The sequence below is a fragment of the Acanthopagrus latus genome, chromosome 12 (assembly GCF_904848185.1).
Source record: "Acanthopagrus latus isolate v.2019 chromosome 12, fAcaLat1.1, whole genome shotgun sequence".
NCBI lineage: Eukaryota > Metazoa > Chordata > Actinopteri > Spariformes > Sparidae > Acanthopagrus > Acanthopagrus latus.
In genome coordinates, this window is record NC_051050.1 from 16,052,667 (window position 1) to 16,073,757 (window position 21,091).

The 21,091-nt window shown below is 41.4% G+C and overlaps 1 protein-coding gene across 2 annotated transcripts in view; it reads left to right on the top strand.

The window, feature by feature from the left end:
* pappaa (pregnancy-associated plasma protein A, pappalysin 1a) overlaps window positions 1–21,091 on the top strand; it is a 90,133-nt gene that overhangs the window by 22,695 nt on the left and 46,347 nt on the right. For both annotated transcript variants that reach the window (XM_037118327.1, XM_037118326.1), the window contains exons 7-10: window positions 4,888–5,389; window positions 15,536–15,664; window positions 15,817–15,908; window positions 18,599–18,795. In XM_037118327.1, the coding sequence (XP_036974222.1) occupies window positions 4,888–5,389; window positions 15,536–15,664; window positions 15,817–15,908; window positions 18,599–18,795 (920 nt within the window). The remainder of the gene's footprint in view (window positions 1–4,887; window positions 5,390–15,535; window positions 15,665–15,816; window positions 15,909–18,598; window positions 18,796–21,091) is intronic.

The window sequence follows — 21,091 nt, forward strand, 5'->3', positions numbered from 1 at the left end:
AACTTCATGTTTCAAGTGATTTGTGCTGTTCACTCTGGTACAAAAAAACTAAAATAAGCATGTTAACATATGCACTTGTGTGACTGCATGTCTGTCTACATATGTTCATCAGCCTTCATTTTTTACACATGGCACCTGTTATTGAGTGACTTGTAGGCCGTGTACTACTTGACTGGGAAAGCTGGCGTGGTCAGAGAAAGCCAGGATACCTCTCATAAATCTTAAGTAGTCAATGCCCGGGAGAAAAATTTCTGGAGGGAAAAAAGCATGAAAAAAAAAGCAAAAACACACATGGATATGGATTCAGGGAGGGGGTAAGAGAGGTTGGGTGGGGTGGAAACTACCCAAGATAGTTAGGAGAATTGCATGTGGTTAGTGACATTCACAAGGGAGGATCCTGGTTTGATTGAAAACAGGAGTGTGCATGAATGGAAGTGAAAGGTCCAGGATGAGTATGTTTGATTTTCATATATTACATGTGTGGGAATGTGTGTGTGTGTGTGTGCGCGTGTGTGTGTGTGTGTGTGTAGCTCTACGCGAATACGCATTCCTGTTATTTTGTCTGTGCAGGCAGGGCCTGAACGATCAGTGCTCCTCAAGATGTATAGAATTTACCAAATGTTTTCTCATGTGGGAATATGGATTTCCTCCACTAGTAAATCTTAACAGCAAGCACATGTGTGTATGTACAGGTCAAAGACATTATTAGAAGAGTAGAGGAAATACTTTATAGTGTCAAGGCTGGCTGATTTGTGTGATGCCACGCAGAGTTCTGTGTCTGCTCCACATTGTACAAGAACAGAGGGCTCAATTCAAGTGATTGCTGTTGATCCACAGTTCAGACAAGGACAGCTTGGATTGGATTGGAACAAAAAGAAATTCTCATCTTTAATTGCTGTGTAATGTTAGATAAAAGTTAAACTATCTATACTTTATGGATACGTAGCATCAGCCAAACAGCCCTGTCACTGCAGCATTAATGCCAAAGTGCACACATTAGTATTTACAATGATATTGGCATTATTTCACTTGGTAATTCCTGTGTAGAAGCAGATTTTTACATTATCTAGTTATAGTTATACTCCCATAAAGTGTCTGTGTGCCAAAGTAGGATACGCTCATTTTATGTGCCATGATTTTGAACAGATAAAACTGGGGCAGAAAGAAGGAAAGAAGGGAATGAGTACGACTACTGAGAATAGTCCTCCTTATCTTGATGGTGTCTCCTTGTTTAACGTATCACTCACTGTAATGTTACAAGGGAAGAGAAAGGAAGAAAGTTTTCTTTTTACTGGTCAAGGAATACTGCTATAGGCAACCAAAGAAAGTCTTGATTGAAATTGATTCTTCGTATCCTTCAACCTGATTGATTGGACAGTGGGGTAGAAAAAAAATCTACATTTAATCTCTAGATTAAGCAAAAATATGCTGTTGCACTGCTCTGATGTCACTGCTGGCACTGCTCCGATGTTTGAGCGTTGAAACACCAGAGAGAATAAGACCAACCAACCGAGTGGCATCAGTCCTACCAAGATCGCAACTTGCGTGCTTGAGAAGTTGGTCTAACGTCTGATGTAGCTGACTGAATATTTAGTTTCTCACAACATTTATGCTGTCACCAAACAGTTCCCGTTTGTGTACTTTTTTTCTGTATCAGTCAAGTCAATACCCAATAGTAGCGCTTGTGTCAACTGCTCCATGTGATAAAAAGAAACCCTGGCCGACAACAGCTATGACGGATTAACCTCCGAAATACCCTGAACGCAACGTGATGTGACACTGGTTCCCGAGCTGTAGAGTGTCTATTGCCTTGGTGAAGTGCGTCTGTGGAGTGTCTCTCTGTTTGTGTGTGTGTCAGGGCAAAAAGGGTTTGGAGGGGGTTGATGTCTGCCTTCTGAGTGAGGAAGTGTGTAACAGTGTGTGACAGTGAGTCATCGATAGTGAGAGCCAGAGCCAGACACTTCTTAGAAAGCATAAAGCGTGCATGCCCGGACATATCCCTGTCTGTTTATTCATCCGGCTCTGTGTACTTTTTGTGGATTGGTATGATACTCAAGAGCAGAAGGATTTTGCCTGGATAGTGGGCAGGCACCAGCATCTCTCATGTAATACTTTGCTACCCAGCCATTCTTTAGCTGGATTTTCTAAATTGTATCAAACAATCCAAACCAATCCTTGCTTCAGAGCCATGTATGTGTATTTTTGTTGTGCATAAAAAAGAAAGAAAGTTTCTGGAATTCCCAGTTCTGTGATGGTACCCCATCATTCATCATCATTAGACTTAATGAACACATAATTGATGGTTGGAGATGACTTTTAAAATGTTGCAGAAAACAGGCCCCAGCAGAGTACAGCACTGTTGTTCATTTGTTATGGGATGTTAGGGTGGGGGTAAGTCATTAAGAGGGTGACATTCTTGTATTTTGAAGAGACTGAGGGGAGCAAGAGGTAGATCTGAGCACAGAGCAGCTACGTGTCAATCACATGGTAGCCACACCTCAAAATGGGGCCACATTTTACAAAATTAGTATCATGGGGCATTGAAGAAGACTTGAAACTACCAAACTAAGAACAAAAACTCATTGAGAAACTGTGTACTTGGGTTTTAGTTCATGTAAGCCGTAAGATCATTTTGTCATAAGCTTACATACAATTTGACTTCTTGTAACCGGTGGAGTTCCCCCCTGCTGGTCATTTGAAAGAACGCAGGTTTAAAGCACCGCTGAGTCGGCTTCACTTTTCAGACAGGGAAGATTCAGTCTGTGTTACAGGCACGTGGTTGTGGTAAATTACTTGAACATGAACACCTTATTTTATCTGTTTAGCCAGCCGTCATCACAATGAGTGATAAGACTTTCACAATACTTTACATAGCTGTGAGATCCTGTCTCAGTGCATTATAAGCTGCTGTCCAGTCTGATAAGCCTCAAAAACCAGTGGATCTATTACTCAAGCCAGACTTCCTGGATCACAATTCATCTTTTCTTTGGCGTCTGAAACAACAAGACCCTGGACAATGTCAAAGGGCTGTTTCTGGTCTGAACAGCATTTCCTAAACCTTTTGGAGCAGCAGTGTGTGGTGCCCACAACCGTTGTCATCTGTTCTGAAGTCATTATTAGAATATAAAACTTTTCACCTGGCTTTCAAACGTAATCTCTGTACTCTAGGAGGCAATTATGACCTTTCTTTCCATCAAGGATACCAATCCTGATCCCCAAAGTTCCAGTGAGATGCCGCCTTTTCCATTTCCACTGGATAGTGAAGAACTTCAGAGATTGTTGAGTCTCCTAAACAAACCAAATCAAATAGTGACACTTTTTAAGAGTAGGTAGGCCCAACCTACCACCCTAAATCGTCTTTTGTAGTATTTGATGATTTGCGAAGGTGAATCAACTATATTACAAACTTAACCAATTTGACCTTTAAGAGTATGCAATAACTGGCTTACATTCAACCTAACGCCAATTACTCTGCAGTGATGCCTTATGTATTTCACTCACTTTTTCCTAGAATGTTTGTTCTCGAAGATGGACCCATGCCCACATGGGATCAGCTTATCAACAGAGAATGAATGGCTCATATTCAAAGCTGAGGTTGGGTTGGTTCAGTCACCTTGAGGCCCCCCTCTCCCCGCTATAAGGGAATTATAGGTCAAACACTTAAGAGCTGGACTGTTTATGTAGTGGTGGGCATGTGATGTGCGTTTTTGGGAGGCCTGTACTCTGCGGTGAAGCTTGGAGGACTGAGACATGCGTATGAAATTTTGATTACCTGTTGTAAGTAGCTGCTCTGTCTCCAATTAAGCAGATAAAAATGTTGAATTTCAAACTGTTTGTGTGCACAGCTTGCGCTGCCAATCACAGATACATCTCTGCATCTTTGAAATGCAGTTTACATTGCCTTAAGTTACATAGTGGATGACACCCATATTCTGTCTCCTCTTAAATCTCCAACCACATTAGCAGCAGCGCCAGACCAGGAGTAGGGCCCATCATAACAGCTGACATTACAAAATATTTTCAGTGGCTACAGCTCCTTTCCTTGCAAACTCAATGAAAACCTACCCAGAAAGCCAGGACTACATGAGCCGAGCCCCCCCCCTTCTCTCTCCCTCTCGCTCTCTCCGTCTCTCTTTCTCGTTTTCTTTAATTCACCTCCACTCTGGCCACACACACACTTACAGTACAATAATAAATGTGTTGAGATAATGTGGCTTGGAAACCGTATTCAGTCCTCACTTGATTAAACACTGGAATTTTGCACGGTGCCCAGAAATGAGGTTAGCAAATGGCTTCGTTGGTTGCCAGCTTGGAAATGCACAAAAGGAAATCGAGGGAGAACATAGTGTCTGCTGCTTGCTGGCTTCTAAAAGTGCTTGATGAATGTTAGTGTACGTCACTTGGGATAATGCGAGTTAGCTGTGTGTGGACTCCAAATATGGCTGGAGTGTGACTGTTAGAGGTTGTAATGACTGCACTGAAGTGAGAACCCTGCACAGGCCCCTCTCAGAAGGTACACACCTCAGCTCTGCCTTTCCTCTGCATATGGACTCACAATGAACTCTCAGTTTCACCTCTACCTTGATGTTGCAAGACATGCAGATGCACTAAAATGATCACTGATGCAAATGATCCATCTGCTGGCTCTCATAAAAATGCTATTAGCTTTATAGATAAGATTACATAAAACGTTTGAATTATTACCCGCATGATTTACTTTACCAGGGAGTCAAAGGACCTGTAGCACATAAATTCAAGAATCATTCATTCTCACAGCCAGGAAGCTTTTGCTTATTTGTGATTTATATTGACTGTCAAGTATTTGAGGTCTATTCATTATTTTGTGTGTGTGACACTGTGTCTTGTTTTAAATAATTTATCCCACAGGTCCTCCAGATGTGGAGCAGGCTTGTGAGCCAAGTGTGCGCACTTGGAGCCCCAATGCCGGGATCGAGCAAGGTGTTGTCGGCCTGTCCGAGTGCCCTCTCCAGGGCTGCATGCTTCAGCTGGAGTTCCCCTACCCATTGGTCCCAGACTCCTTGACCGTGTGGGTTACCTTCTTCAGCCCTGAGGAAACGGCCCTACCAGCTATCCACAACATCTTGCTACTGACTGTCAGTGGGAACAACATTTCGTTGGGTCCCAGTAATGTCTTCTGTGACACCCCACTGACTCTGAAGCTGGACATTGAAGAAGAGGTGTATGGGGTACAGTTTTTCACGATGGAACAACACCTAGAGATTGATGCCACCCTCTTGGTGTCAAAGCCAGACTGCACGCTTTGTAGGCATTGCCAACCACTACGCTACCGTCTGTTGCGCCAGCCACCCTTCACCCACGCACCCCACGGTCTGATGTTGAATGAACCCACCCGCCGATACACAGACAGGTGAGTGACCTGGTAGGTGGAAATTTCTGTATGAGTGCACAAAGTCTCCCATTTGTCTCACTCACCGACTGTGTCAAGAAACGACCCCAAAACTCAGGGCTCATATTCTCCCTGACATTCCTGAGTTGAGAAAACTCTAGATAACATATAGAATAAAAGTCTGGTTTTTGTCATGGTTTGAGAAAGACGGACATTTCCTCCTAATAGATGAAGAAAGCCAGACTAATGATTTGACATGCTTTGGTTAGAAACAATTGTTTTTAACCCAAAGTATTTTCTTTTATAAGTTGAGAATTGCTGATTATGTGATTGTTTAGCTTCCTGCTTCACTGTGATGTAATTGGGGGTTTTTGGACAAGCCAGTAAGAAGATGTTTATTGTCTGTGGAAACTATCCACAAAAATATGTTCTTGTAATACCAGATATCCTTTTCAATACCCCCAGGAGCACTAGCAAGCCACCACTGCTTCTGCAGTTTCAAATCTGCAGCCCAACATTTGTTTCCTAAGTCACAGGTCAATGGTTGCCCACATTTGTTTTTTCCCATGTTCCATGAAGCAAAGGCAAACAGATGGCTTGTTAAAGGTATTATCTGCACACTGTGGTGAGAGTTTAGTGCTTCGCTTTCATGGAATGTGCTGACTCGATGAAGATTGCGCTATACATGGCACTACTGCGTGTTGTGCCATCTCACTATCGTGCTGTCAGCGTGGTTCACATGAGAAGGAAAGTGCTTGATAAGAGGCAAAAGGGTGAGTATGCATGTTATGCAAGATGGAGTGATGATACCTCAGTTCCATGTCTATATACAACTTCCTGGTTGAATTGCAGTGTCTGTGGTAGGCTGTCTGCAGTAGGGATGTATTTATTTGGGGGTTTTGGCACACTTCAGTGATTATTGATGTACTGTAGGTAGTTTCGTAGCTGTGGTATATTTCACTAGCTGCGGTTGCATTCCAGTGGTAGTGGTCAGTGGCACTGGCTGAGTATTTTCTGTTGTGAGAGCATATGGGATCTTGTCTCCGTTGGATGGTCAGAGACATTTTGCAGTAAGTAAGTATGTGTGTACCACTCAGCAAAATCTTTAATAACTGTTAAAACACCCAGGAAAAAAATGAAAAACATTTTAAGCTTTTTCCATAAAACATACTGGTTATGTTTCCATCAACATATTTTTATTCTGAAGAATTTAATTTAAAATGTCATTGAAAGGCAATGGCGATTGACAAGCGACCTCTGCTTCTTCTACTTGGTTTATTAAAGCAACGCATGATCTAGCCTATACCACTAACTTCTTTAACTAAGCTTTACATAGCCTTGTCTGGTTGCTCCAAAACAGTTGATAAAAAAGCACCATTTCAAATGGTCCCTTCAAGGTCGACAACTAGATGAAAACACAGCTTATGAGAAGATTGAATAAAGCAGCAGACAAAACATACTGAAGGGAAAGCTTTTTCCACCCAATGTATTAAGCTACACTAAATTATTAATTAATGCATGAACATGAACTTTCATATGTTACTTATGATGCTGATGCAAGGGAAGAAGCATGTAATTGTATTACTTTGATGTGGGGTCTGTTTGCAAGGCACCACTCAAACCACTTAAATGAAATGCATACTGGTTCCAGTGTCTAGTCAACAACAAACGTATAATTCTAACAAAAAAGAGTCCAACAGGAGAACCACGTCAAAGATGTTATTATTATTTATTTTTTTTATGTGAGTGTCATGGCTGAGATAATGCCCCATCATGCTCACTGTGTCATAGCAAACATAGCCTTTGACATGGTGGAGCAAAGAGCAAAGTTCACTCAGATGTTTTGGCATGCCACAAATCCAATGTGAAGTGCTCTGTTTGATCACTTTGGTCCAGCTGCTGAAGTGCTTTGTTGACCGCACATTAGCCTACGTCTTCTTGCAACATGTTTCCATGGGGTTGGATAGAGTGATGGAGGTCTTAATGAGGAGGGGGTGATTGACCCCCCACTGTCAGGCCACTGGCCTTCACCTAAGAGCAAGAGGACAACTGACATCTTGGCTTCATCCATGGGTGGTAGTTTGTTTGAAATGAATGGGGACTGGGAGGTCAGGGTGACAGAGTAAATTATGGTGGGGAGTTAGAAGGGTGAAGCGAAGAGGAGACGCAGGGGTTGAAGGTTGGACCAGTTGGGGGTAAATCATTGCTATGCTTAAGGGGGCCAATAGGTGAAGTAGGAGAATATTAGGGGGTCGACAAAACATTGAAGAGAGAGCGTAGGAGGACTGGGCTAGTTTGACCCCGTCCCTCTGAGGTATCCCGTCTCATGGGCTAATCCTCTTTCTGACGTGGGCTTCAGAGCTGTCATTCAGTCAAAACCACAGAGTCACAGAGCTGATGTGAAGAGACCTCCCACCCAGAAGAAGCTTCCACCAGCATCAGTGTTGCCCCACACCCCTCTGTAATCTGAGTCTACCCTGGTTCAGCTCCATTATACCCTTCCGTCTATCGCTTAGCTACTCTGCTGACAAGTCTGCTGCTGCCTGAGAACTTTGCCATGTCTCCTCTTAAAGGAAGATTCAAGATCTGCTATTGTTTTTTGACCTACACACTTTCTAGATGATTGTGAAATGGGGTTGCACTATTAATCAGAGTATTAATCAATAATCTCAGTATCCATATCGTGGAATCTTTAATGTTTTTGTCAAAAGGTGGAAATGAGACAAAACAGCCTTGTATTGAAGTACAGTGCTGCAGAGATTCTCTGGCCAACAAATCTTGTTCTTCAGATGTTAAGTACCGACCTCAGACCGTATTGCAAAAATTATCCTTCCCACTGACTGTGAATGTTATCGCACAACACAGTGAGAACCATTTGTTTGTACCGCAAAAAGCACCAGTATACTGTGACACTGCTGTGTCCTTTTGGGAGATATTGTTCAAATATAGCAGAAAAAGAAAGAAAGAAAGAAAGAAAGAAAGAAAGAAAGATGTGTTTCTTGAGACAATTTTGGTTCATTGGAAATGTTATGATCATTATTTTTAATTTAATAGCAGTAGACTAAGTTTTTTAGTGTTGTGTCAATATTTCAAACCATGAAGGTTTTGGCAATATTCTATAGACCCATAAAACTTAATTTCCTTGCACTACTCATTGATTTTACATCTTTTATCAACAATTTCTTCTTTTCATATCACCCCATCCCACCCCCCCAAACCCTATCCCCTCCCTATAGGATGTGGGCCTTGCGTAATCCCCCTAATATGAACCATTCATGAGTTGCAGACAGAGTGAATAGTGTAGTCCTCATAGGGAGTCATGGGATGTCCACTGCACTCACTAGAATTTCTCTGCCACTCAGTTTTCCAGGAATTTCAAACATAAAAGAATGATTTGGAACTTATCTAACAGAGTGGATGTCAGAATTGGGTTTGCATGTGTGGGTTAGCTGCAATTTATAGATTTTGTCATCTAGCAACAATTGTATCAGCAGTAATGCAATATTTACAACATACTTCACCTTTGTAATATTTGGGTATTTGCACATGTTTTGGGTGTGCTACAATGTATGTCAACCACAGTCCATATGGACCCTTGGCCCCAAACTTGCCTAACCCCAACTCAGATCTTGTTGTTAGCTAGCTGCTCATTAGCTTAGCATTCTGAAGGGTCTGCTGGAAACATATTAGCTCATGTCTTGAAGAATGAAACACTAGGAAAGTGTTGGAGGGCAAACTTTGTAGACGTTCCTTGCTTGTAGTGCTTTACAAAGTTGTTTTGGTTTCCAACTTTTTCTTTATGGTTATCCAGAAAATCATCTGATCCATGACTGAGAACCGCAATACATCTGAACCCTATAGAGCAATGAGTATTGTGATCTGTTGTGCCTCTTGTATGTTGGAGCATGCACAGGACATGAACCAACAAGTAGTACAAGTACAGGTTTTGGGGGTAACTTGGATGCAGTCAAGCTGTGATTCAGGTAAGTGTTCAGGGTTCAGGGAGGCTTGATATATAAATATTACTTACTACTTTAGTTGCACTGATGTGGCTGTTTATGTGAGCAAACTCTTGACGATAGCAACACAGACATCTGCTACAAATACATGCATTTGCCTTCAAAATGATCTCTCCCTTTCAAAGTACCTCCTTTAGGCCACAGAATGTTACATTTGTTTGCTCGACGATACTGTAGGTGTAAACTGAATAGCAGCAAAACCTCAAATGCATGTCAGCTGCTGAACTAACGAAAGGGGTATTGCTCTGTTTATTGTTCTTGCAGGCTCAATCTGAGATATTTTCTCTACTTCCTTAAATTTATCTGCTTTTCTCATCTGGGATCTCTCAGCCAAGAACAACAAGCAGCTACAGAACGGAAACACATCCATATGCATGCTCACACATAAGCCTCGCGCACACATAGGCAGAGGAAGGAACACACGCAGACACACACCAACACTCCTCTTGCTCTCAGTGGCAGGCACATACATTAGCACATGCTTCCATGTGTAATCACCTGGTGCTATCATAACACCTTTGAAAGGCATATTACAGTGCCTTGTGCCTGACTTTGAGCGCGAGCCAAGATAAAACCTCTTTTCCTACAGGGGTCTTGAGAAGAATGTCTGGATGCACAAAGAGGCACCAGTGATGAAATCTTATCACATGACACCTTGTCTATGACTCGAGGAAAGTCCTTTGTAGTATGAATCGCATGTGAGATCAGTTACATATCATATCTAATCAGCTACAGATGAAAGTGTGGTGTTATGATGTCTGGATGGCCGCCAGAAGTCATGTCTATCACTGGCTAACATCCATCACATACTGTACACACACGCATGAAATTATTGCACCACATCAAGTGACACCTACACATGGTGTTGGCCATAACCTCTTTCATAGATATGCTGTTTATTAATGTCCCTGTCATTCTAAACGTTCATATGTATCCCACTGACTAAGTTCTAAGTGATGGAGAATTAATATATCTGGGTAACATCTGCACAGTGTGTTCTGTTTGATCCTTCTGTGCACAACACAGCATAGCAATTAGTAGTGAGGTCAGGAAGAATCAAGCATGCACCTAATTGGGAACAGGATGAAAACCATGTTTAAACTGTTATCACACTTTGATGAGTGGCCTGATTTAACCTATAGAACCAAAGGATTCATTATGACACAAAGGTAACGTGTTGCTGAGCTGCATACTTTACCCCTGAGTTTAGTGCAGAATGTGGAAACATCAGTGGTGGGTAGATCCTGGATTGATCATTCAATCTGTATATGAAGTAACCTCCACAATCAGTTTCAGGACACTTCTTTTGACCTGTATATGACCTTTTAAACTAAAAAGACAGACAATAGCCTTGCGTTGCAAAGACCTCTCAGTGAGCTCAGCACTCACCAGACAATCTGGTTCCCTCTTTGCCCCCACTCCTTGGTACATGTATAACATTAAGTACATTCTCTTTCTAGCTCCAGTCAGCTGCAGTCAACGCAGTATATAAAAACCTGACATTGGAGGTCATGTCTGCAAAAGTGCTCCTTCAATCAGTTGGATAAATGCGATTGAAGATCAGTCCACATTTGAATCCCTAAAGTTATAAAAGTAATCTCTGAATTCTCCTGCTGGGAAGGGGACCTGGATCAGGACAGAATCACTGTCAGTCCAGGTGTTTCTTCTTCCAGAAGGTTTTCCTTTGCACCAAACTCTCATGCACATTTTTCACTGAAAGTTCAGTAGTTTTTAACCTGGATGAATACATGAACTAGGAAAATTGCTTACTTGCACCATCTGTCTTGCCCAATCTTTGCATAGACATTTCACTTCCCTTTCTTTCGGAACACACCTCATCTTCAGACGTCAGATCGAAAGACTATAGAGCTCTCTAACTGACACCTAAACAGTTAATTAGGGAAGTTATGTCATGTCCTGATGAAACCCTTTATCCTAGAAATGTGTAGACCTCAGTGTAGGCCTGCTGTGCTACAGCATTTAACATTTTATCTTGGACCACAGAGGAAGGCCACAGTCCCCTCTGTGCGACAGTGCAAAGGAGTCTTAAATCAAGGCTTGCAGGTGCTTTGATAGGGTAATGGAGGTGCCCGTGTGGGTAGCATGTCATGTCACAATGGCATCTGAGTTCTTGGTTAAGTCTGGAGAAATATTTTAGGATGTTAGGGATCCAGTACAGTGATTGAGTGTTTTGAATTTAATTAATGAGCTTGAAAGTTAAGGAAAGGACTTTTGTGCCAACACGTCTGAAGCTGCTCCATCGAGACCTAGGGATTTAACAGCTTTTTTTTTTTTTTTTAGTGGAGAAAGTTGTGAGGTCTTGTCATAAAGTGTTTGCATTAGGCTGCTGTTGACACTGGTTTGCAGTTTTTAGCCGAGATAAACTTGCAAAAGAAAATCAACATTGACTCTGGACACAAATCACAGCCTGTGATTTAAAATGCCACCACCAACATCACAAAATGTTAACATGCCAACTAACTACCTGGGAAAAGAGCGATCGACTGAGTCTTATTTGTATTTGTATTTATTCTTTGTATTTTCCTCTTCTTCTTCTCCTGGTTTACATCCTACCCATCTTGTCATGCAGCTTGTCTCTTTGTTTTTGCTTGTTCTTGCATGACTGTGATTCTCAGTATGGCCTGATCATGCCATGCGATCACTTTTCTGTGCCTATAGCATAATAGCTACAATCAAAAAGCCAATTCATGCGCTGCCTTGCTGCAAAGCAATATCATTCCCTCTCTTCTTTCCATCTATTATGTGTATTTACTCTCCTCAAAGATAAAGTCTCCCACAGCTTGACTTTTCCAGGGGCTAAACTAATTCAATTAAAGGGGGCATGTTTGAGTGTAGCCTGGAGTTGCATCATTATGGGCCAACATTGCAGAACAGGACATAGTGTAATATAAAAGAGAGTCTGTCAGGTCAAACACTCTGTGTTGATAATAATCAAGCCAACATAAATATATCATCCAAGGAAAAAAAAGGCAGACATTTGCTGTGTGGAAATTCATTTTGTTACTTGATCTTCATGTCCATCATTTTTTTTATTTTTGGGACAGGACGGCTACTTTCGTCTGCATGGAACGTGATGAGCAAGCACAAGAGAACAGGAAAAATAAAGAAGAAAACACAAAAGCAAGGGACCATATTCAGAAATCTGGCGAAGAAAAATTTACTATAATACTATAATACTACTACTTTTTTAATGCAGCATGAATCACTTACGCAGAGCATGAGATCCTGTATTCACACAAGCAAAGACAAACACACTTGTGCACCTCTAATGCGATGTGGTACAATTTATTTTGTCTCTAATTTGTTTGTACATGTGGATGCTAAATACCTGCCTCCACCATTAAACATTTCTTTAAGAACATTCTGGTGTTCTTGGACTGCAAGCAAATGGTAAATGGACAGCACTTATATAGCACTTTTCCAATGAACAAAGCACCTGGCAATTTGCATCTCATTCACTCTTTACACTCTCAGAACCTAGGATTCAGTGTCTGGCCCAACGACACTTGACGAAGGAAACACTACAAAGACAGCTAACTGGCTACTTGTATGATCTGTACCTGCATGAGAGAAAATACCTCTCAATACCGCACTAAATTGGTTGCAGTGACAGGTTGATTCCCCTTCACCAATCAGAGTAACTTCTCTCAACGATAATCTCCTACATGCGCAATCGGCCAAAAATCTGCTGACAAGGGACAACCGATGCCAAACAGTGCAGGACACATTGCAACAACTAAGGACATAGATTCTTATGTCGACAACTGGCCTGTTGCGTTGGGGCTCTTAGAACTCAGCAAAGGTTATGGCTTCCTTGCGCACACCTAAACACTTCCTTGGTTTGATGCTTGACTTTAGGATTGGCCTTGGGCAAAACCTTTGTGGCACCAGAGCGATGTTTGCTGCTGGTGTTGCACTACACTCTCACTGGGGACTATATGGCAGCAGTGGGAATAGTGGTTCATGCCTGTGCACTCGTTTAAGTTTAAAACGGTTTGGCAGTGTCTTACCAATAGCAAATGTACTGTGTATGTGAGGCAACATGTATGTGTATGCGTGTGCATGTGTGAGCTGCTTTGTGTAATTGGCACATGACTCCACATATGTCCTGGTACACATGTGAGCAGTACAGTATCCCTGCATGCTCGTCGTTGAATTTGCAGCATTGCAGAGGGCATTGCAAAATGAGGTCTATGGTACTTGATGGTCCACATGAAATGATCTATGGCTAAGCTACCGGCCCCTATTTACCCTCATTTACTGCACATTTTCTTCATATGATTTTTGCCATCTATTTAACCGATACTCATCATGATTATACACGAAAACATGCATTCCTTTGCCTCTCCAATGCATTACACTCATTTTCCCTAAAGTGCCACCATAGCCACGGACGCCAAATATGAAAATGCAGGGATTTTTTTTAACTGCATACTCGTTCTTGTTAATAATCTTTAGTTCCATGTACTATTTGTATCAAGTTAAATTTCTGTAGCTTTTCAGACAGTTCTTAGAACAGTGCACCAGTCAACAGATATTTTTCAGCATGAGCAAACGTCATTTGAGCACATCATGTCCTTGGAAATATTAACATAATAAAGATATTATTTTCTTGATAGGCAACTGGATAAAATACATACAAACATAAATGCAGTCCATTCATCACGTGCCATTCAAGCAAAATGCAACAACACAACACATGATAATAAATTGAAACTCTGGTGTGGGCAGGACAATCTTCAGTCAAGCGTTACTGCACTTAATATAGATTTTACAAAATAAAACATGTACAGTCTATTGTATAACGTAATAGGATCAGAATCTAAAGAAATCAGTCTTTGCACACACACTCAAACACAAACACACACACACACACACGCACATACACACACACACACACACACACACACACACACACACACACACACACACACTAGCGCATTTTAGTTTCAAACTCTGAAAGCCCAAAAAAAGAAAACCAATAAAGGAGAAACCATGCCCATAAGCAACAAATCAAAACTAGAAATGAGAAACCAAAACTATAAGCAAAATGAAAAAAAAAGAAGAAAAGAAATGAACGGCAGGGAAACTGTAAAAAAAACAGTTGCAAATGAGAGTGCTGATATGAAAATCAGTTATCCTGTTTTATAGTTTGTAAAAGTCAAAATGGATAGTAGATAAATTCAAATTCTTTGCTTGCCTTTACATGTTTTTTTTCATGCTATTAAGAAAGTCTTAACATGAAACAATACGTAATGAGAATTCATAAAACGGCTCCATATTTTTTCTCAAATCGGAGCAACTAAAGCAGGAGATTTTTTTTGATGAGTCTGAGAGAATCATCATGTGTTTTGTTTATTTTATCAGTGGATTCGAACCCAGTAAACATGCCAATAGTTTAGGCAGGGCCAGACTCTGACAGAAGCTATTAAACTTCTTTGTAACTTATGTTTAATATAAGTAAACACGTAAAGGCAAACAGATCAGAGAGAAAAGGTAGTGAAAAATGAATAACTTTAATAAAACAGGACAACTGATGTCACGACAGCACCCTCACTTGCACTTTTGTTGTTTTTCAGTTACAGTTTCCTTCCCTCGAGTTCTGTGTCGTTGCTTTGCTTACGGCTTTGGTTTCTCATTCATGGCTTTGATTCTTTTTTTCTTTCTTTTTTTTTTTTTGGTTTATGGTTTTGGTTTTCTCATTTATGTTTTTTTTTTTCCTTTCAGACTTTTATTTCAGACTTCCTTATCATGGTGACTCAAGAAACCATCATGGCGACTTACACCGGCAAAGTGAGTAGTCCACCAATATTTCTCCTGTCCATTGTGTATTCATCATGATGGTTCCTTGAATCACTATGATAAGGACAAAGCTGGACCCAGAGCGGGTAAAACACAATCACATCAGCGTGTGACTAGATAGGTAGATGTGTGGAAGTGTGCGCTGAGACAGATGTTTTGATTTGTGTTGGCTAGTGGTACTTTAGTTCCTAAAAGATTGCTATCGATCCCTTCTCCACTGGTTCGATCTGTGTCTCTTTTCTTGGTGTACGAAACTTTTCCTCAAGGCTTCACACTGTCCCAACATACTTGGACTTGAACATCATTTTCGCCTCTCTCTGCGCAGGGATGTCCTGCCACATGTCGTGTACACCTACCAGGTCCAAACCATCTCTGGCCACAGCGAGAGCGAGCCCTCCCCGGCATTGGTGCATGAACTGGGGGCCCACTACTGTGGGGATGGACGCATCCAGAGGTAAAAAGTCACTCTCGCACGATAAATGTAAATGTGAAATGAGGCATTTTTCTGAAAAACAAATCCTAATTCTGAATGTGTTTCAGTGTTAATCAGCTCAGCAGTGTGTGTGTGTGTGGATGTTTTCTGAGTAATGCCTCCTGCTGTTTTAGTTCCAAAGGGGAGGAATGTGATGATATGAACTCTATGAATGGGGACGGCTGCTCGAGTCAGTGCAAGAAAGAGACCTTCTTCAACTGCATTGGTAAGTCTTATGTCGTCAAAGGTATGATTGGAACGTTTTCTCACTTTATTTTATCTCTCTGGAGGAGAATACTGGAAATAGAAGAGAGTTTAATCTGCTCTATTGCCATTAGTAGAAGAATGTGGCTATAGTATGTATGGCTGTGTGCCAATATGATGAAATTTTCCACCTCAATATGTTGCAGTGTTGGTAGTGTCACATGTAGCAAGGCTAGTAAATATATCCATGGCCAATACACTTTGAAAAAGTAGAATAGAATGGTCCTCTAAATATTGTTTTAGTCTAATCGAATCCTTGTGAAATGAAATAATGAAACAGTTACTATACTAATTAGTATTGACTGATCAACATGATTATTTGAATGGCCAAAAATGTAATTAAATGTCATCAGAATTTCAGGTCTGTGTTCCCCTTTGCTATGACAGTATGTGTCTGTTTCAATCTGCTGACTTTGTTTAATAGCATGAAAGTAGAAAGGCTACAATATTGTCGATGAGACCCATGGGCTAACTTTGTGAATGAACAGATTTGACATCTGGGAGTTTTATCTGAGTACTTTCTGCCTTTCTCAAAGGAATAAAAATGGCATTAGATATCATAATCACTTTGACCTCTTGTTAAAAACAATCTGGAAATCATTATTCAAAAGGGTGAGTCATAGTATTTTTACATAGTTGAGTGACTGGCATCTCCTATGTAGTTTTTTTTTTTCTTCTTTATGAATAGATGGATGGTTTCCTGTCCAGTTCTCCTGCTGTCTGACATTCATTTCCCCCCTGTTGTTATTGTGTGTGTGTGTGTGTGTGTGTGTGTGTGTGTGTTTGTGCATGTACAGTACATGCATGCATGCACACACATGTGAGCCTCTGTGAAGTGGCCACTTAATCCCTGTCAGATTGCTGGATGACTGCGTTGGCTGTGCTGTTTTTCCACCAACTGCAGTGCTCAGGGGTGTGCGCAAGTGTGCATGTGTGTGTGTGTGTGTGTGTGTGTTTTTGTCCAACACTGTCTGACATAGTTGTAGTTCTGCACAGAAATCTGACACTATAATGATGGGACCTTCTGTCAATCTGTCTGTATGTGTGTGTGAGAGAGTGCCTGCTTGTCAGTCTGTTGGATAGTAAAAGAGAGAGTTGGATGAGGAATTGACACTAAGTATACAACAGGGCCAGGGCTTTACAGTCTGGATGAGCCTTAATAGGCTATTCACACGATTGAGCCTAATTATATCTGGGATTGACGAAATTCGACGAGTTCTTTGCATACAACCCCACCTGCTGTTACAATCCCAATGGCCTTGACTCCAAAAGGCACCAAGCCACAGTCAACACAGGTGCTGATTAAGCATTAAAGAAAGCGCTGTCTCGTTTCCGCCGCATTCACGTTTTCATGCTATCACCCCCCAGGTATAGTTTGTTTTGACAGCCACACTGTTCATCTCATTGCTCCGCTTCTTCATCCAACTGTTGGGCTCTCTTTCTTTTTTTGCTCTTGCACTCAATCACCTTTCCACGGTTATCTGTTTATTCTATCCCTGTCCAAATTCAAATACTGTAGCTTCTCCTTTTCCATCCTTTTTCTCTCCTCGTCTCTTTGTAGCTTGCTCCCTCACCTATTACTTCTGCAGCTTTCACAAGCCACTGTTTGAGCTTCCTCCCGCCTCAGCCTCGCTCCTTCTCCTTCTTCTTCCTTGCCTCTGTTCCCGCTGAGTGAGTGGCGGGAGCGTATTCCGTATGCCCCCTCAGTAGCCCCTCGTTTCACCATTGCCAGAGCACAGAACTGACTTGAGTTTTTGGCTGTGCTGGAGAAGGCTGGAATTTCGAGGAGGAGGCCCCGGCCAACTTGGCACAGAATGCCGCCTTTCCCCCTAACTGGAACCCCACCGGCTGACACTGCTTTAGCTGAGAGCTGAGAGCAATGAGGCCCAGGCAACCTCCTTGCTCTGCTCCCCTCTCCTCCAGTCTATAAGCTTCCAGATCCAGACCTTAACTCTGGGTGGGACGTCTGTAAGAATTACGGCTGTATCTTTCTTTACCTCTTGACTTTGTCTGGTTCCCCCACTACACCCCTCCTCTCTCTCTGTGTTTGTCTCTCTTGCGCTCATTTTATCGCTCCCTGCCTTTCATTATTTCTTTTTGTCTCTTCTTTCCTGATGTTAACATATCCTCTCATCTCTGTTTGTAGCTCCTCAGACACTCAAGAGTTAATCTCCTTTATCCATGCACCTTTTACCCCTTACACTTATTTATCTGGTACGCTCCATTGTTACCTTCAAACAGTGCAGCGGATCAATGCATTGTTTTTCCAGTGAAATGAAAATGCCCAAAAACACACTTACAATGTAAACTAAGGCGAGAAAATTATTCATGGCTCCTTCCCTTTATCTGGATCTGCACCAAAAGTTAATGGGATCCATTGTGGGCAAAGACCCATCCTCCAGTCAAATGTTGTGTTGTTGTGTGGCAAATTTGATGTAATCGTGCTGACAAGCCAACCAACCAATCAATGAGCAGAACAGAAATAACTGCAAATTAATTGATGATGAAGATAATCATTAATAGCAGCCTTAAAGAAGAATGTGTCCAAATTATACTTTAGCTGTGCTGAACCCCTCACTTTACTGAAAATGTTATTATTATATCAAACAAACAGAATTTCCAACTTTTTCTCTGCTGTTTCTTCACCTGCAGAGGAGCCGAGCATGTGTTACTACTATGACGGTGATGGCGTGTGTGAGGACTTTGAGCGAGAGACAGGCGTGAGAGACTGCGGCCTCTACACCCCCAGTGGTTTCCTTGACCAGTGGGCCTCCAGTGTGGAAGTTTCCCATGAAGAGAAGCCCTACTGCTCTGGGGAGGTGGCTGCTGGGTACCCTGCCGTCACTAAGGTAAGGCGGTACACAGTTGACGCAGTTTCGGTAAGACTATGCTTCTAAATGCGTGTAAAAATAGAGATGTATAGTGCTACGCCCATACGTTTGTGCACTGCCCTCGTGGTCAGTGGAGCAGTTTCACTTGATGAAAGTGGATTAGATCCGCTGTGGGCATGCTGGACCAGACGTGCCGTTTCGTGTCTACGTCCCATATATATCAACCATTATTGTTATTCTACTTAAAGAGCAACGATAATGGGAATATATTTCTTTGTCCAAGAACATGATATCAAATATCTTGTTAATTGATAAATTGCATCATAATTGATAACTAAAAGAGACATTCTCCTTCATTCCTTCATTGTTTTGGCTGCAGTCTGTAATTTATTTACAATTTGGGGCTACAGCTTTCTCAACCACAATTCAATTAAATATCGATGTAGTGAAGCCTCAGTTTTTTGCGAGACACAAAACGACTTATTTTGCTTGTTTGTCAGTTAAGTATTTCTAGAGATTGCGACACTTAATTAGATATCTCCCAGTGTGGGTGCAGAAGTTTGCTGCTCTCATTAATGTAATGCTTATTGAAGAGAAAGAAGAAGCCATCGATTTCAACCGAGCCCGGTGGAGGCATTGATCTGTTTCTGTCGCAACGCAGAAAGGAACTGATTGCCCAAAACATTAGGGTGAGGCATACATTCATGTACACACAGGACACATAGAAGTGCAATTAGACTTGATCTAATTTGATAATACAGAAAGTCAACGCTAAGGCATGTTGTTGAAGTGTACTTTCTCCTTTTTATTTTACATCCATTATTGTCTAGTTCTTTAAGAGCTTTCAGGGTATTTGTTATTCAAATGAAATGTTAAAATGCTTTGTGTGACATCAGTACCAGTTTGAATTACATGCTTAAAACCATACAAAGAGACAATATGTTAAAATTAAAAGCTGCACACCTCTACACAGACAGCTCTCTCTCCTCAGAGGCATGTGTGTGATGTTGGAAATGTCTGATGTTGGCTGTAAAGCTTGTTCTCACTGCTGATGATGCATTTTACAAGGCCAGTGAACTAGGCATTGTTGAGCAGCTGTGGTCAGGTGCCTTGCTCAAGAACACTTTGGCAAGGGTTTACAAAAAAAACAAAGGTAGGCTCGTAACCAACACCATTTAATGCATTTGATATTTATATGGCACCGCATCTGTCTGAGAGAAAAAAAAAGAGCACGTTCCAACCAAGAAGATTGCAGATGGTTTATTCTCTGAGAGGAATGAGACACCAGTGGAACATGTCCATATAGCCATAAAGAAAGGATTTCTGCTGTGAAGGACACATTGTTCATACAAAAAGCACTTTTACTGTGAAGAACACACTGTTCCCCAAGGGTCGTATCTGGTGAGATCACCTCATTACAAGGCCACTGACTGTATACTCTATGTGGACACAGAAGTGCATGTGCACGTGTGGAAAATATGCAAACGCAGGTTATCAAAACACAGCGGACTTGTCACTATCTCTCTCTCTGCGTCACTCTCCATAAGTTCTCACATACCTAACCCTGGCTTGTTAGTGTTCATAGTGTTCATAGTGTCAATAGTGTCCATGCAGTCACTGACATTTGTTTTTCCACTTCAGCATTATGCACTACAGGAGCATCAAATGCCCTCTCTTCGTCAACTTTGATTACATGGTGCAGTTTCGAATGTACAAATAAATAAAAAATAAAAACCCGCTCTTACACTTGTTTTGTTATGGTAGTCTCCCTCAGAAAATGGAGATAAAAAAACAAGGCCTAAAATAACTGATTTCAGATTCTTGTTCATGCACATCCTTGTGAGCAATATTGCAATTGCACGCATATGGCAATGGCTGTCCTGGAGATTCATGACACAGATCTCTTGTACGGAGTGAATCTTAAGATGAAGACCCAGCAGTAGGCTTGCCTTTTGCTCATGGATCCAGTTTAAATTGCCACTTTAGAACACAGATAACATACTTAGTGGCTGAGACATAGCAAAAACAAAGTCATTGAAGATGTTACCTATTTTGAAGGAGCTTTTGGTAATGTCTTGCATCTGGTATTTTACTTTTTGTATTTTTTTTGCCAACAATCATTCATGATGACAACCTGGAATCAGCCATAGAGTGAAGAGTCATTTTTCAGGCATCTGGATCGTATTCACTGTCTAGGATACTTTGTTCTAGTTGTCTCAGTTTATATGTGATTGTTTTACATAAGAGAAGTGATGCAATAGGCATTTGTTGTGATAAAAAGTCCAAGCCTCAGAACCGCAAATGTACCTTTGAT